This window comes from Macaca mulatta, chromosome 10, assembly GCF_049350105.2.
Source record: "Macaca mulatta isolate MMU2019108-1 chromosome 10, T2T-MMU8v2.0, whole genome shotgun sequence".
In the NCBI taxonomy this organism is placed as follows: Eukaryota; Metazoa; Chordata; class Mammalia; order Primates; family Cercopithecidae; genus Macaca; species Macaca mulatta.
Window position 1 is genome coordinate 20,655,182 of NC_133415.1, and position 17,528 is coordinate 20,672,709.

The window sequence follows — 17,528 nt, forward strand, 5'->3', positions numbered from 1 at the left end:
TTTCCCAGCAGCCGGGAAGGTGGGCACACCTCGCCCAGCCTCAGGCCCCAGGGTGGGATTCCCAAGGCTGCATTTGGGTACTCCAAGCCTGAGCATATCTGGGCAGGTGTGGGTGGTGGGGTGGCCCTCCCACCCCACAATCATGCTGCCAACAGGCCAGTGAAGCAGGCTTGGGGCAGGTCTTGGATGCCCAGGGTTTAGCCTGGGCTCTTGGCCTGCAGTGAGCTCTAGCCTCTATCTTCCCACCCTGCCCTTGCATTTCTTGTGGGGCCTGGAGCTTGGTCCCAGCTCCCAGTCCGGCCTTGGTCTAACCTCCTAGTTTGGGGGCTGGGTCCCCCAGCTGGAGCTCACCCAGGCACAAGCACTGCCCACTGTCCCCAGCCAGCAAGATGGCTCTCCTGAACCCCCTTCTCTGGACCTCACTTTTTCCTCTGTAGCAGCCTCCATTTCTGCACAGCTCCTCTGCTCTGGTCTCCTTACTCCCACAGCAGGCCACCCCAAGCTCCTAGAACTGCACCCCTGGCCTAGATGTACCACCCTGTGGGACTGTCCTGGGAGGAGGCTGTCGCAGTCAGACTTGTGTCTGGAGGGTAGAGGCCTGGAGGAGCACGCACACTTCTGGGGAACACTCCCCAGACAGAAAGAGGGAAGCAGGGCCAAGCACTATCCTCCTACCACCATCGAGACACCCTCGTGGCTCCCAGTCATAGCCGTGTGGTTTCCAGACCGGGGTGAGCGGCTGACTCCCACGGCGGGGCTGCTTAGTTTACAACTGCGGTTACCCACTTCGTCTACCATCAGGTTGGCACGACCTCGGCAGGCTCAGCTCTGAGGCTCTTCTAGCTCAGGGAGCCCTCGACCGCAGCCCCCACCACACACCCTCCCTTGTTGTGCACAGCGTCTGCTCCCACTGCATCTGGGGAGTGAACCCAGGGAGGAGGAGTAGCAGCCACTGAGGGCCAGTGTGGCAGCTGTGTCCCTACCGTGTGGGCAGAACTGACCCACTGGGCTAGCTACTCAACTTGGGGCCCCGACCTTCCTTATCGAGGCAGGAAGTAACTGCAGACTGTACCAGAGTCCACACCCAACCCCAGTTTCCTCCAGACAGTGAAGAAGAATGTCCTTGCCCAACAACGGCCGAGTGAAGGAGATGATTTGAGAACCCGGAAGCTAGCTGGGGGGGGCGCTGGCTTTGGGAAACACCGTGGAACCGCAGGAAATGGAATGCTGACGCTTCAAGCACCCCTGGTCACCTGCTCAGGGACCCCGGGGCTGGAGCCAGGGAGCCCCGTGCCAGGGCGGTGGTGGGGGCGGGTACTCACGTTGATCATAGCATTGGATGTGATGCGGAAGAGGGTGGCCCGCTCGTTCACCACCTTCAGCTTCTCCCCACTCTCGGATGGGATCTTGAGGCCGTCCAGCTCCGTCAGGGAGCGCTGGAGCGCGGCGCCGTGCTTGGCGATGAGGTCATTGCACGTGCTGAGGTCATCTAACTTCAGGGAAAGATTCTTCAGGGTGTGGTGCAGCTCGTTCTTGTCGGCTGGGGTGGTAGCCTCGTCGTCATCCCCAGAGTCATCTGTGGAAGAAAATAGAGTTGTTATGGTCATTACGAACAGACGTGGTACCAAGAGGTCTGCACAGCCAGGTCAAGCAGGGCAGGGTGGATAGCGCCATTCAAAAAACATCACTCCCCGAGATGGTGCCCATTCCTGTTCCTGGCCAGGGTGAGGTGCCTGGCCCAGCTTTCCCAGGGTGGGGTGAGCAAGGGCCCACCTGAGTCAGTGGGAAGGACTGTAAAGAGAGCCCAGCTTGAATGGCAGGGCCAGGACTGGGCTTTGGAGGCCGCAGGACTGCAGGCACCCACCTGCGTGCAGGGCACCAGTTCCCTATGTTGTGGTGTGCAGGGAAGGATGGGCTATGCTGGGTGGCGAGGTGGAGACTACTCTGTGGGCACAGAGGCCTCTAGAATGGAGCCCAAGCTCCTTTCTCGGTGTCGCAGGCCTACCCCAAGCCAATCCCTCCCACCCAGTCAATCTCACTTTGCTCTCTGATCATGCCCATCCCCCAGCCACACCAGTCTGTCTGCTGTTCCCTGCAAAGGCTTGAGCACTCCTGTTTGGGGCCTTTCCCGCCATGTCCCCACTGCCTGGAACCTTCTCATACCTGCCCCCACCAGAGGTCCCACCCCACCCACCCCTTTGAGGGCCAGCCCAATGCCACCTTCTGTCCAAACTCTGCCAAAAGAACCTGGGAAACATGACAAAACCCTGTCTTCTACAAAAAACAGAAAAATCAGCCAGGCATAGTGGCATATGCTGGTGGTCCCAGCTACCCAGGAGGCTGAGGTGGGAGGATCACCTGAGCCCAGGGAGGTGAAGGCTACAGTGAGCCATGATCGTGCCACTGCACTACAGCCTGTGTAACAGAATGAGACCTTGTTTCAAAAAACAAAACAAAAAAACCCAAAACACAACAACAAACAAAAACAAAGTCTACTAAAAGACCCCATGTCACAGTTGAGGCTCCCCTGTCCCTGCCTTCACTGATCTCCCTGCAGGAACACAGCCATTCTCACTGATGGAATGCCTTCTGTGTGCAGACATGCTGTGGCCTCTCAGTGGCCTTGCAGGGTAGGGACCAGATCATCCCCAGGTGACAGATGAGGAAACTGAGGCTCTGAGAAGTGAAGTCATGCCCACGCTGCCTGGCTGGCCACCCTCTTCCTTTTGGGCTGCTGGGGCCTCCATGAGAGGGGCAGGCTGTGCCCTCTGCCAGCTCCCACGCCCCCTCTTACCTCTCTCTCACGCAGCTGCCCAGGGCCCTTTGACCTCCCTTTCCTGCCACCCAGCCTGCATCCAAGGGCATGGGGCTGTGGGTGTCTCTGTGGGGTGGTGCATCACAGTAGGTGGGGCAGGAGGCAGCTGGCCTAGGGCCACAGCACACCAAGAGGCTCACACCACCCCATGAGTCCCAGAGCCTGTAACTGCCAAGGGGTTTCTGAAATGCCTTGTTTAGAAATAATCAGCAAAAAACTTTTTTTAGATGAAGAAAATCTGTAACCCAAGATTTAAGATATTTTTGAAAAAGAATGCGTATTGTGAGAGAATGTTTCTTCCCACGGCAGGCAAGGTACACGGAGGTGGACATGGCTGAGTCACACATGGTGTCCATGGCAGGGTCAGGCCAGCCAGCTGTATGGGGCCTGAGCCAAGGGGAGCTGAGGAGGGTGCCCACGGCATACCCTGTCCCCCTCTGGCCACAGGGACCTTGGGCCAGCATCCAGCCAGGAGGCAGGGAGCCTCCCATCACAACGGCAGCCCCCAAATGACAATAACTTGTTATTCAAATGACCGCCTGCCCCTCTCACGGAGGCCCCAGCAGCCCGGAAGGAAGACAGTGGCCAGACAGGCGGCCTGAGCATGGCTTCACCTCTCAGAGTCTCGATTTCCTCATCTATTGCTTGGGGATGGGACAGTCCCTACCCTGGCAAGGCCATTGAGAGGCCACAGTGTGTCTGCACACAGAAGCCCAACTGTGACCCCCAGACATCTGGAGGCCACACCGGCTGGGCCAGGGTCTGGGCCACGGCTCCGTCAGTTGTTGCTCTGGGCCTCACAGTGGAGGTCAGTAGACAGTGACTATTCTTCCCTCCCTGCAGGCAAGAAAATGCAGGTTCCGAGAGGCCAAACCACCAGCTTAGTGCCAGCTATTCAGGGGCAGGGTTGGGATCTGAGTCCAGCTCTGTCTGTTCACAAGTCTTCCTCTCTCTGGATCGGCCTTAGAAAGGCTCTAATGGCTGATGTGTACCACACCTTTCCAGGTGCCAGGCTGTGGGTGAGGCGCTGCCTCAGTTAATGCCTGCGATGACCCGGCGAGGTAGATCTAGGAGCAGAAAGGTGCGTTGAAATTGCCCAGGGCCACGAGGTGAGGGGATTCCTGAGCAGCCAGGCCTCTGGCTTTAGAGCCTGTGCTCTTACCACCTGTGCCTGAGGCACGTGTCATCTCCCCAGGTTCAGTACATCTAATAACCAGAACGGCCAGCCCCCTATCCATCGGAATGGCCACCGGCTCAACACGGGGAGGGCCTCAACGGGGCATGCCCAACGCAGATGCGGGTCAGCCCAAATGTGACCCCTGCTCTGTAAGCAAGAGCTGGTGAGAGGTGCAGTCAGTCTAACCATAAGCATCCTTCCGTGTGGCGGGTGGAAGCAGGTAGCCACATTTCTGTATAACTTGCTTTTCAACAGTACACCTTAGTAAGCAGCCCTTAAGGTCCAAATTCAGGTCCCCAGGGACACAGGGACATGCTGTTCTGGCCTCAGGTCACTGGCCATGTTGTTGGGGCAGGATGGGAAGGCACTTGGGCCAGCGATTACCCACGAGCACAGTCTGTTCTGCAGAGACAGGCGGGGAGAGGTCCCCTCAAAGGGACGGAGAGATCAGGAGAAGGAGGGAGGGTAGGACAAGAGAGGGAACGAGTGAGCGAGTGAATGAATGCTTCGGGGCCCGTCTAGGCCCATGGATTCCTCCCGGGGTTGGCGCGTCACACACAGGAAGGCAGGGTTTGAAGAAGGTGGGGGTAGGGGGTGGGACACAGAGGAGCAGGTTGGAAAGGGGAGAAGGTGAGGGGCTTCTGGCACAGACCAAGGAGCCTGGCCCTTTGTCCTCTGGCAAAAGGGAGCATGTGGCAGTTGACACAGTCCATGGGAAAGACAAGACTGCTGGCAGGTGGAATCACAGGCGGAGAGAGGGACAGAGAGGCCAGGAAGGGGTGGGCTTGGGCAGGAAGGACCCCTGCACCCAGCCCAGGCACACTGATGGTGGCTCCCACCCAGCTCCAAGGCCATGAACGACCTGTCACAGGCACGCTCCCATGCGTACCCACACGCGCACCACCCCTCAAGGAAGGTGGCGTCACCCACCTCCCATGTTCTCACAGCAAGATAAGGATGCTGGGACACACACTGAGCACAGGGGTGTGGGCCTCACCCCAAGCCCAGGCAGAGGCAGAGCTGAACAATGAGGGGGCTTGGCCTCCACATTAGTAAACTCTGGCCACCCTGAGTCCAGAAGTCTCAGTTCAGAACCGAGAGAGAATGATTTCCTGTTGTTTTAAGCCACTTGTCTGTGGTAATTTATTATGGCAGCCCCTGGAAATTAAGACAATGGCTTGAAACAACACATTTTTTTTTCCCGCTTTTTGAGACAGAGTCTTGTGCTGTCGCCTAGGCTGGAGTGCAGTGGCGCAATCTTGGTTCACTGCATCCTCTACCTCCCAGGATCAAGCGATTCTCCCACCTCAGCCTCCTGAGTAGCTGGGATTACAGGTGTGCACTACCACGCCTGGCTAATTTTTGTATTTTTAGTAGAGAGGGGGTTTTACTATGTTGGCCAGGCTGGTCTTGAACTCCTGACCTGTGATCCGCCGGCCTCAGCCTCCCAAAGTGCTGGGATTACAGGCGTGAGCCACCATGCCCGTCTAGAGTTTACTTCAAATCACAGAGGCTCGGAACCAGGGGAGCCCTTGTTTACTGTGCCCCCACACCCCGTTCCCCACTCAGGGCTCTCTTTGACCCCTGCAATAGGTGGATCTGGCTAAGGAGGCCACAGGGTACCCCCTCAGGGCTGGGACCCTTCTATCATCGGGAGGCTCCTAGGAAGGAGTGGGTTGCCATGGAAACATCTAGTGCAGGGGAGCCAGGTGGGCTATTTTTAGAAGTGGAGCTTTTTTCTCATCTTTGGAGGAAAACAGATCAAGTTTCTCATTGGGGAAGCCCTGTTGGGGGCAGCTTTTTGAAACCAAGAACCTGAAAGGCTGCCTAGGCTGGTTATGGATTGGGAAGGAGGTGACCCAGTGGTGGTGTTAGGGCAGAAGCCCTGTGGCCACCCTCTGTGCACTGCTTGCTTATTTCGGGGAAACTAACTTTGCCCTCACCTGCCCATGAGCTCCTCCAGGGTTAAGGCACAGATGTCCAACAGGGACCCATCCCCTCACGTGTCACTGGAGAGGAGAGCAGCCCTGAAGGGTGGAAGGATGGCACTCACCCCGCTCACTGCACCCACACCCAGTGCTGGCTGGACGAGTTTTGGGGGACGTGCTGCTAAGAGGGGTCCTGGCAGGGGACAGGCCGGTGGGGCCTGGGGGTGGGGAGTGGCAAGAGCAGGGGCCTGGTGGAGGATGCTGGGAGCACTCGCAGGGTCCTGGGTGGGGAAGGACATTCAGACAGCCCATGTCCAGCAAGGCTGGAGCAGCACCTACCAGCGCCCTGTATCCTTTCTCCTTCCTGGTTCTTCAGCCCATCCCAGTGCCACATGCGGAGACCCTGCACCCTTGGTGCTGACTTGGGCACTTTCCCACTCCTGTGCCGCACTGCACACAGGCATTGTGGGATGTCTTTCTTTCCTCCTCTGCCAGAGCCCCAGTGTGGGTCACTTCAATGGTGCAGTGCCTGGGGCCCTCAGGTTCCCTCCTTTGGGCTCCCCAGCACTGGGACCCTTCACCAACCTCTGGCTAACTGGAGTCACATTTGGGGTGTCCAAATATTTAAAAGAATGTGATGTAATCCCAGCACTTTGGGAGGCCGAGGCAGGCAGATCACCTGAGGTCAGGAGTTTGAGACCAGCCTGGCTAACATGGTGAAACCCCATCTCTACTAAAAATACAAAAATTAGCTGGGTATGGTGGTAGGCACCTGTAATCCCAGCTCCTCGAGAGGCTGAGGCAGGAGAATCGCTGAATCTGGGAGGCAGAGGTTATAGCAAGCTGAGATTGTGCCACTGCACTCCAGCCTAGACGACAGAGACTCCGTTTCAAAAAAAAAAAAAAAAAAAAAAAGAACGTGGTGGCTTCTTTGAGGACATGGCTCAGAACTTGTTCATCTCCTACATGTCCACAGACCAGGCAGGGCCCTGGGGGGAGCAAAGAAAGAGAAACCTTGCCCTGCTCCCCACTCCCCATAGCAGGTGTGCCCGCATCAGTGCAGTGTAGGGGCTGCTGTGCCGGGGGCTGATATCCAACTGTCAGTCACCTGCAGGATTCGCTCTGACCCGTGGACCTCCCTCGGGCCCACAGTGTGATTAATGGAGACGGGCACTGCTATCCCTCCCCTCTCTGCAGAGCTAAGTTCAAGTATGCAGGACTGGGAGTGGGCAAGGCCTAGTTCCTGAGCCCTGGAAACTTTCCAGCCCATGACCTCGTCCTCAAGCGGTCACTGCTCTCGGGGACTCCTATCACAAGTCTCCAGACCCCCAGAGCAGGGTGTTCATTCCATCCTGAGCGCTACCAACTTCAAGCAGGGCATGCATCCTATTTTGTTACAGTCTGGCTATGCAAAGAGACACTCCACCCCCACGTGGGGGCTCTGAGGAGAAACAGTGCAACGGTGTCAGTTTCCAGTGTGGACTGTGGGGGCGCTGCACCCTCGCCAGAAAACAGCCATTCCCAGCCCGTGTGGTTAGCGCCTCCAACATTCAATTACAGCAGCTTTGGTGACTTTGATTTAGATTTTGGGAGGGCTGTTAAGCTGCCTGAGCCCGATCACAGAATCCAATCAGCCAGATGCTGATAACAGAGAGAAATGCTTGGGGCTGGAGTCCAGGGGATATCAAGTGACGTCACCATGTTTGAGAATGAACAGCCCGGTTGCTGGGTGACTGCCTCCTCCGCACTTCCAGCTGTTGGGTGGTTTCCACATGTTACATGTATTCTGCAAGTGTTACCCCCAGAAGAGGAAAGGGTGGCATGTAGAGTTAGGAGCCCACCCAAGACCCCAAGGCTTTTTTTTTTTTGAGACAGAGTCTCGCACTGTCACCCGGCTGGAGTGCAGTGGCGCAATCTTGGCTCATTGCAACCTTTGCCTCTCAGGTTCTAGCAATTCTCCTGCCTCAGCCTCCAGAGTAGCTGGTATTACAGGTGCCTGCCACCATGCCTGGCTAGTTTTTTGTATTTTCAGTAAAGATGGGGTTTCACTAGGTTGGCCAGGCTGGTCACGAACACCTGACCTTGTGATCCACCTGCCTCAGCCTATGAACCACTGTGCCTAGTCTTTTTTTTTTTTTTTTTTTTCTTTGAGACACAGTCTCACTCTATCGCCCAGGTTGGAGTGCAGTGGCGCGATCTCAGCTCACTGCAACCTCCACCTCCCAGGTTCAAGTGAGTCTCCTGCTCAGTCTCCCGAGTAGCTGAGATTACAGGAATGTGCCAGCAGGCCCAGCTAATTTTTGAATTTTTAGTAGAGACAGGGTCTCACCATATTGGCCAGGCTGGTCTTGAACTCCTGACCTCAGGCGATCTGCCTGCCTCGGTCTCCCAAAATGCCAGGATTACAGGCTTGAGCCACTGTGCCTGGCCTGCTGATCTTTACCGACAGCCTAGTGGCACCTGCCACCCCCATGGCCCTGGAGGCCAAGAGACCACAGCAGCCTGCTAGGCCAGGGGCTGTGGGACCAGGTGGGCCCCCTGCCCAGCCTGGCCTGCTGGTGTCCTCCAGCCTGGCCTAGAGTGGGCAGGTGGGGAACAGAAGCCCTGCCTTGGAGTGGCACCAGAGGAGGACCCACCTCCCTCCAGGCTATGGCTGCCAATGCTCTGCCCACTCAGGCAATGGAGAAGGAGAGTCTGAGAGGTCTTCTATGAGCTTCTGAAAGAACAGGGAGTAGCCGGGCGCGGTGGCTCAAGCCTGCGATCCCAGCACTTTGGGAGGCTGAGACGGGCGGATCACGAGGTCAGGAGATCGAGACCATCCTGGCTAACATGGTGAAACCCTGTCTCTACTAAAAAATACAAAAAACTAGCCGGGCGAGGTGGTGGGCGCCTATAGTCCCAGCTACTCGGGAGGCTGAGGCAGGAGAATGGCGTGAACCCGGGAGGCGGAGCTTGCAGTGAGCTGAGATCCGGCCACTGCACTCCAGCCCGGGCAACAGAGCGAGACTCCGTCTCAAAAAAAAAAAAAAAGCACAGGGAGCCTCTGAGCAGACACAGGAGTGGTCATACAGGAACCACTGGGTGAGAGTTGGGGAGATGACTTCAGGCTGCAGGTAGGGCTCTGAGAAGGCTTTTGGGAGGAGGTGGCAGCTTTACAGCTGGTGCAGGATGATGACTTAGTGGTGGGTGGCACAGGAGCAGGATGCCGCTCCAGGGAAAGGAAAGAGCAGGAGCCCCAGGACAGAGGTGGAATGGGCCAGTGCTCGGAGCCTGAGCCCCCCGAAGCTGCAAGTGGGAGACAGAAGTGGCGAGGGCCCCTGGGAGCAGGAGCAGCGCCCCTGAGGCACCGCCAGTCCTTCCTGACTGGGGAACCCAGAAAGATAACAGATCTGCCTTACCCAAAGTGGGCCCTGTGGAGTTTCTGCCACAAAAGGGATCATTCATTAAAAAAATAAAGACCCCTGGGTAACTGGACAAGTGACGCCGCTCCTCTACAGGAGGCAGGCAGCTGGAGACTCCCAGAATTTCAACCCGAGGATGCTGGAAGGCACGTCAGGATCTAATCTGATGGAAAATCAGATAATAAAAAATAATAAATCACGAAACTCTGGCAGGCAGATGGAAAACCCAAGCCAGAGCACCAGGGTCATCTCAGTTCTCGGGGCCTCTCGGTAAGCCCCTCCCCCCTCGTCTCCTGCTGCAGCCAGTGCTGAGTGTGCCTGGGGCATTGCGGGAAGCTGAGGAGACAACATCTGGGCTCTCCGACAACTTCCCCAGGAGACTGGTGCAGGGCTTCCGCCCTATGAGGGTCACCTATAACCAAGGCCAGGGTGGGGCCTGTGGGATGGGGCACCCAGGCCTGCCATATAAATATCAGGCTTTGCTTCCATTTCACCGGAGCTGCCGCAGCAGAAACCCCATCAAACATGAATCTGCTGGCCATGGTGGCTCACACCTGTAATCCCAGCACTTTGGGAGGCCGAGGCGGGCGGATCACGAGGTCAGGAGATCGAGACCATCCTGGCTAACACGGTGAAATCCCATCTCTACTAAAAATACAAAAATAAGCCAGGCATGGAGACGTGCGCCTGTAGTCCCAGCTAGTCGGGAGGCTGAGGCATGAGAATGGCGTGAACCTGCGAGGCGGAGCTTGCCGTGAGCCAAGATTGCGCCACTGCACTCCAGCCTGGGCGACAGAGCGAGACTCCGGCTCAAAAAATATATATAATAATAAAATAAACATGAATCTGTAGGCTGGTCTCTGTGGGGCTGAGTCTCATGACTTCTCAGGGGAAATCACTTCCCAATACCCCTGGGCTGGCTAGAGAGCTCAACACACACAAATCTCGGAGGATAAAGAAATTCCCCTCCTTCCCTTTCACTGGGGGAACCAGGGCACATGGTCAAAGTCATGAACCAAAATGAGGGGTGAACAATAGAGGCACATGAGACAAGCCAGGGCGGCTCCTCACTCGGAAGAGGGCTGTGACCTAGAGCTGCATTCTTTGCTCGGCTGTCCTTGGGATGATGGACAGCATTGGGCAGCCAGGCCCACGCTAGGAAAGTCACACAGGTGCAGAAACGGAGCACAAAATAGCGGTGCCTGCTCCAATTCTGGCATCCGCCGTGGTGCTGAAGACGGCCTGCTGCCCACAGCTTCCTTCAGCCGGCAGAGCACCCAGCCCACCCACAGCCTCCACCCTACCAGGGTTTCCGCAGGGTCGTCTCAAAGGAATGAGGGTGCCTGCCCTAGATCCAGCTCTGTGGTGGACTCACTCACTCACCCTGTCCAGGTTTGAGTTTCACCCCAAGGTAGAGAGGTGGCTGCCCAGGCCAGGACTTCCACAGAGCTGTTCTCGGGCCCAGCCTAGCAGATGCATGAAGGACAGACCCTGTGCCAGCTGGGCCCAGGAAGCTGCCTGGGGCTTCTGCCATGGGGCTGCAGCCCCCTCCTCCGGTGTGAAGTGAGCCTGGCGAGATGCTCAGCTTCTCCCCGAGCCCTGTGTGACAGCATGGAAGGGGCCCAGAGCTGAAGCACTCGGGCTCCCTCTTCCTACTCTGATCCCCTGCAGTTAAGACCAGCGGTCCACCTGCTTCTCAGCAAGGCCTTAGCTTCCTGGGTTGGCTGGTTTCTAGACAAGAGCCTCCTCTTGTCTAGGGCTCGCTCTAAACCCCAACCCACCCATCTGCCTGCCCACCATCTGCTCCGAGATATAACCAGAAACTCCTGCCTGCAGGCTCAGCCTCCTGGGAGATGGGACTGCCTGGTAACTTGCGGGTAGAAGGATATTGTTTTTTTTTTTTTTTTTAACTAATGAACTGAATTTAAGATTCGGGCATCAATATCATAAAAAAGATTCTCTAGGAGACTTTAATGCTGTAGCCAAGGTAAGATCCACTGGGTTAGATGCTACCTCAGGTCCTGCCAGCTTTAACACCCCATAATAGCAAATTCCACCTCCATCCATTGCTCTACATTTGTCCCTCATGGCCCAGGTGCTGCCTCCCAGCTCTGCAGAGAGGGGCCGGGGGCGGTGGCCAGGCATCCTGGCTCCAGGGCCCCCTCTCCAGTGCTCCGTGCTGCCTCCTGGGTAACCAAAGGAGAGGGAAAAAGCTCTCCGAGGGTCCTGACATCTCAGGAAATTAAACTTTCCTTTGTTCCACATTGAAGTCTAGCCTTTGTCCACATAACACAAATTCAGTTTGGTGTTTTACTTTTTCATCTGGCCCATCATGCTTTTCCCAGTCTCTAGGATTTGGTTCCTTGTTAGCGGCTGCCCCATATTCCACCTGGCTATAGGCCATGGCCTCCCATGGCACCAGCTCTTTGGGCCGTAGAAGGCCCTGTTTTTCAACCCTCGTTGGTGTGGAGAGGTGCTGCCCTTGGCCCATCTCCTAGCCCAGCTCCTCTGAAACCACTGGCCCTACCAATGGGCTCGCCACATGGCCTGGTGCCTAGCTTCTCCCAGCCAGTCACCAGGCACCAGCAGACCTGGTCACTCTGCTGATGGCTGTAGGATCAGCGATCCCTGACCAGTGAGGAGGATCCTTTAGTGGACAAGGAAGAGACCCGCCTATGTGAGCATTTCCTTTGACACAATGCAAACACCTGTCTCGAGGCCAGAGTAAGAGGGACTTTGTTCTAAAGTGAGTATCTGGCGACCCACACTGGAGAAGCCACTGATCTCGGAAGGTGCCAGGACTGTTGAGCAGGTCACTGGAAACTACTGGCATGGGATGCCACTTTCCTGGCCTAGAGACAGCCCCCGCGGCTTCTCCTTGGAAATCATCTGATGCCCTGGTAATCACACTAAACCATTTTCCACAGGCGGCTGCCTCTAGGTATCAATGTTGGAGCGCAAGCTGAGACAGAGGGCTCTGGCGGGGAAAGGGTTCTGCCACTAGGAGCCATGGGGCCCCGAAGGGGTGGGGGCTGTATCTGCCTGGTTGACGCTCACAGCCTGGAGCTGGGTGTATGGGAGGTGCTAAATAGGAACCTATTGGATGAATGGATGGCACGAGAAATATCAGAATGGGAAAGCTTATTACTATTATTATTATTATTGAGACTGTGTCTTGCTCTTGTCGCCCAGGCTGGAGTGCAGTGGCACGCTCTTGGCTCACTGCAACCTCCATCTCCCGGGTTCAAGCAATTCTCCTGCCTCAGCCTCCTGAGTAGCTGGGATTACAAGCACCCGCCATCACACCTAGCTAATTTTCGTACTTTTAGTAGAGACGGGGTTGTACCATGTTGGCCAGGTTGGTCTTTAACTCCTGACCTCAGGTGATCTGCCTGCCTCAGCCTCCCAAAGTACTGGGATTACAGGTGTGAACCACCATGCCTGGCCAGGAAAGGGTTTTGTAAACTGTGCAGTGTGCAGGTATTTGCCGTGAAGATAAGGGTGCTGTGGGGTTAGGAAGAGTACAGGTTTTGAGTTTTTCTTTCTGCTGCCCCTGCCTCTTGAGCTAATAAAGGAGTAAAAAACGAAGTGAATCACAACCGGATTATCTTGTGATTCTCTCCATGAGTGGTCCCCCTTGGCCAGGCCTAGCTGTGCAGTGCCTGCAAAGATCCTCTGTTTCCCCCGGCACACTTTCTCTGGACACCCTCCCGCCCCTTCTGGCTGCAGTGTAGTGGGCAGGTGCCCCAGGAGGCCTGTCAGCAACATTTACTGACAGGCTGGGTTGGCCGAGTTCTGCGGGGAGCAAGGAAGAGACCCACAGTGCCTGCTGAGGGGAAACCTCTTACTCCACAGGCAGATTCATGTGTCTTAAATGAATAGGGGATGAGGGGGCCTCCTTAGTTTACTCCAAGTAAGAGAGGCCTTTCCCTTTCGTGACTCAAGCAGACCTGGGAGTCCCACCTTATTTCCCACCCCATGACCCACAGTTATTACTTAACATCTTAACCTTCAGTCTTCTTCTGTAAAATGGGTTAATGCCTGTAAAGTGCTTAACACAGAGGCTGGCCCGCAATGAGGAGGCTACAAGCATTGGCCATTGTTACTTGGCTATAAAATGGACCCACGTTCAAGGTAGAAAAATAAAAATGCTCTGTAGAGAAAAGCAAAGCACAAAGTAGCAAAGAAACAATCTCCAGTGATTCTCGCCAAGATAACCTCAGCCAACCTGTCCCATATCGGTTGTGACTATTTCCTGCCCGTTCAAATGCACTGCAGAGAATGGGGTTCTCAGCTTAAAGCATTCATCTGTCCACCAATAGGCTGTGTAACTTCACACAGGTACCCTCTCCTGGGCCTTGGAGTTTGCTCCTGTAAAAGGAGGAGCTCCCAGGGAACAAGCCCACATTTCTCTGTAAACAAGGCCCCAGCTGCTAACACAAGCACTAGCCCTCCAGGCCCACCATTGCTTCCCTCATCCCACCTCCTGCACCCACATGCCTGCTGGACTGAGGGGGGGTGGTCACCCCCATCGCCTAGAGGGTCCCTGCCAGGAGGGCTGCTGCAATCACTACTGTGGGCTGGTAGCTTCCAGGGCATGGCTTGGTGAAAAGCTATCCAAGCAGTTTTTGCAAAGGAGAAAAATCAATCTCAAAATAATGAGGCTCCAGAAAAGACCACATTCAGGAAGGAAGTTGCTTAAGAGGAGCTTAGCCAAAGACAAATGAGGTGGGACTGAAGCCAGTCCCGTTCCTCGAGAGGGAGAAAATGCAGAATGTCAGCCCCAGCCTGACAGCCCCTTGCTTGGGTCACCTCCGCACCCAGCCACTGGGAGGCCAGCTGCTTCCTGAGGGGCCAGTAGGCTTCATTCTCTGGGTTCTTGGCAGTTACATTTTTTACTATAAATTCATAATTTTTTTCTATTTTCTGAAAGAAATGAAAATGAGAAATTCTAAGATATGATGGTATTTTTCAAAAACCTAAAGGTGAATAATTGTTCCTTAAAAATGAAGGGCTTTTGGCTGGGCACAGTGGCTCACGCCTGTAATCCCAGCACTTTCGGGGGCTGTGGCAGGCAGATCATTTGAGGTCAGGAGTTCGAGACTGGCCTGATCAACATGGTAAAACCCCGTCTCTACTAAAAATACAAAAATTAGCCGGGCATGGTGGTGCATGCTTGTAGTCCCAGCTACTCGGGAGGCTGAGGCAGGAGAATTGCTTGAACCTGGGAGGTAGAGGAGGTTGCAGTGAGGTGACATCACTCCAACCTGGGCTACAGAGCAAGACCCTGTCTCCAAAAAAAAAAAAAAAAAAAAAAAAAGAAAAGAAAAGAAAAGGAAAAAAAAGGAGGGCTCTGTTTCCAACTGCCAAGTCTCAGTGACTAGTGGCTAGGAGCTGGTGCTCGGGCAGAACATTCTGATTCAGGAACCTTCTGGTGTGGAGGCATAGTGGAGGTGATAGGCCACAGTGAAGCCAAGGGAGAGAAAAGGGGCAGAAATGGAGAGATGGAGGGGTGAAGGGGTGTAGGGGTAGGGGGCAAAAGAAGGAAAAGAAGATCCTTATCTCAGAGCAGGGCTAGAGTAGGGGCCACCTGCCCACCTCAGGCCATGCCAGCGGATTCTCTAGCCCAGTTCTCAGGACCCCACTACTCAACAGCTGATCCCTCAGCCCACAGGAGGATCCTCAAAGCTCAAGCAATGCCAGGTCCCCAGAGCCTGGCTGGGACCTTCCTCTCAACTCCCCAGGGGCCCCTCACATAGCCTACAGGGATGAGGAAGAAACCTGGACACACCCAACAACGCACATACCACGCCGTCTATGATGATGGCTGAAAATGACCTGGCAAAATCTGAACTCTCCTAGTCAGGCAGGCTTGAATTACAACCAGTCTGCAGAGGTCCAGCAACTCTGGGCCAAGTTTCCACCTAAGACCTATTTCAGATTAACTCAATAATGGCCTGGATGGGCCTCCTCTTAAATAGGTCACCCTGTGGCTGCGAACTTTCTGGTGTCCTTGCCCCAGGCCTACTAGCGCTAGAAGAGACAAGCTCTGATTAGCATGTAGTGGGGGCCATGAGGCTTTGAAGGGCTGTGCTGAGGAATATCAAAGGCTGCTTAGGACCAGAGGGCCTTGGAGCCTTGGAATAAAAGGCCCCTTTTCTTAGAGCAGGTCTTGAAGACAGAGACCTGCGTAGCACCAGCAACAGCTACCATTCTTGCTGACAGCACAGAGTCACTTTACTGTTCATTAAGTATTTGGCAAGACAGTCCCCCTGGGGTAACCACACTCCTGTGCTGTGGGCTCTCCTTCTGGCCTCCTTTAACATTAAGGGTGCTGAGGTTCTGTGAGGTAAAGGTGCCGGCCCGTGGTCATCTGGTGGGCACCTTTCGCTCTGGGATTCTGAGAAGGAATGGGCAAGGGCAGTAGGGCGTGTAAGCCAGAAGACAAAGAAACAGCATCTTCACTCTGCTGAAAGAAAAAAGCCTAGAACTATATAGCTTGTTAGAAGCCCCTTCCAAAATGAAGGAGAAAAAGACATTTTCAGACAAGTAAAACCTGTGAGAATTTGTTGCCAGCTGACCTACTGATACGGTTTGGCTGTGTCCCCATCCACATCTCATCCTTAATTGTAGTTCCCATAATCCCCACATGTAGTGGGAGGGACCAGGTGGAGATAATTGAATCATGCAAGCAGTTTCCCCCATCCTATTCTCGTGATAGTTCCCATGCGATCTGATGGTTTTATAATGGGCTTTCACCCAACTTCGCTCTGCTCTTCTCCTTGCTGCTGCTATGTGAAGAAGGAGATGTTTGCTTCCCCTTCCACCATGATTGTAAGTTTCCTGAGGCCTCCCAACCCATGCTGAACTGTGAGTCAACTAAACCTCTTTCCTTTATAAATTACCCAGTCTTGGGTATGTCCTTATCAGCAGCGTGAGAACAGACTAGTACACTTACTCCATAAGAGGTGTTAAAGGAAGTTCTTCAAGCTGAAAGAAAAGGATACCAAATAAAGGCTCAAATCTAGACAAAGGCAAGAAGAGAGAAAGATAAATACGTGAGTAAATATAAAAGATGCTGGGTTTTTTTTTTTTTTTCACTTTAAATGTTACTTAAAAATAACCATATAGGGTGGGTGTGTTGGCTCACACCTGTAATCCCAGCACTTTGGGAGGCTGAGGCGGGTGGATTACCTGAGGTCAGGAGTTTGAGGTCACCCTGGCCAACATGGTGAAATCCCATCTCTACTAAAAATTCAAAAATTATCTGGGCATGGTGGTGCGTGCCTGTAATCCAGCTACTTGGGAGGCTGAGGCAGAAGAATCACTTGAATCTGGGAGGCAGAGGTTGCAGTGAACCAAGATCATGCCACTGCACTCCAACCTGGGCAACAGAGTGAGACCCTGCCTCAAAAAAATAAATTTAAAAAAAACTGTATAAAGAAAACAAAGTATATTGTAGAGTTACATCCATCACAGGTAAAACAGGACACAGTACACACAATGACACAGCAAAACAGGACACAGCACAGACAACAGAAGTACACTGTTGTTAAGTTTCTTAGGGTTCAGCTGAAGTGGTGAATTATTTGGAAGGAGACTGCTGTAAGTTAAAAATGCATACTGTAAACCCTACAGCAACTACTAAGAAAAGAGAAGTGAGGCCGGACGCAGTGGCTCACACCTGTAATCCCTGCACTTTGGGAGGCCAAGGCGAGTGGATGATGAGGTCAGGAGATGGAGACAATCCTGGCTAACATGGTGAAACCCCATCTCTACTAAAAATACAAAAAATTAGCCAGGCGTGGTGGCATGCACCTGTAATCCCAGCCACTTGGGAGGCTGAGGCAGGAGAATCGCTTGAACCCCCAGGAGGCGGAGCTGAGATTGCACCATTGCACTCCAGCCTGGGTGACAGAGCAAGACTGTCTCAAAAAAAAAAAAAAAAAAAAAAAAAAAAGGTGAATAGCTTATGAGCTAATAGAAGAGAGAAAATTGAATACTGAAAACAACAGGAAGGGAGGAAAAAAATGAAAAGTAGATGAGACAAAACAGCAAAATAGATTTAATAATTACATTAAAATCGTCTTAGCACTTCAATTAAAAGTCAGAGACTATCAGACTGGATAAAAAAAGCAAGATTCATTATATGTTAACAAGAATAAAACTCCTTTAAATATTAAAAAATAGATAAAATAACCAATCAT

At 53.9% G+C, this 17,528-nt stretch overlaps 1 protein-coding gene and 1 long non-coding RNA gene across 10 annotated transcripts in view; both read right to left on the bottom strand.

Moving 5' to 3' along the window:
* The window catches only part of OSBP2 (oxysterol binding protein 2), a 221,185-nt gene that overhangs the window by 35,770 nt on the left and 167,887 nt on the right, over positions 1 to 17,528 (bottom strand). For all 9 annotated transcript variants that reach the window (XM_028827841.2, XM_015150163.3, XM_015150162.3 and 6 more), the window contains one exon: positions 1,323 to 1,576. In XM_028827841.2, the coding sequence (XP_028683674.1) occupies positions 1,323 to 1,576 (254 nt within the window). The remainder of the gene's footprint in view (positions 1 to 1,322; positions 1,577 to 17,528) is intronic.
* Positions 7,528 to 8,950, bottom strand: LOC144331814 (uncharacterized). The gene is made up of 2 exons (XR_013399318.1): positions 8,827 to 8,950; positions 7,528 to 7,928 (listed from the first exon to the last, which is right to left on the bottom strand). It is a non-coding gene; the product is annotated as an uncharacterized LOC144331814 (long non-coding RNA).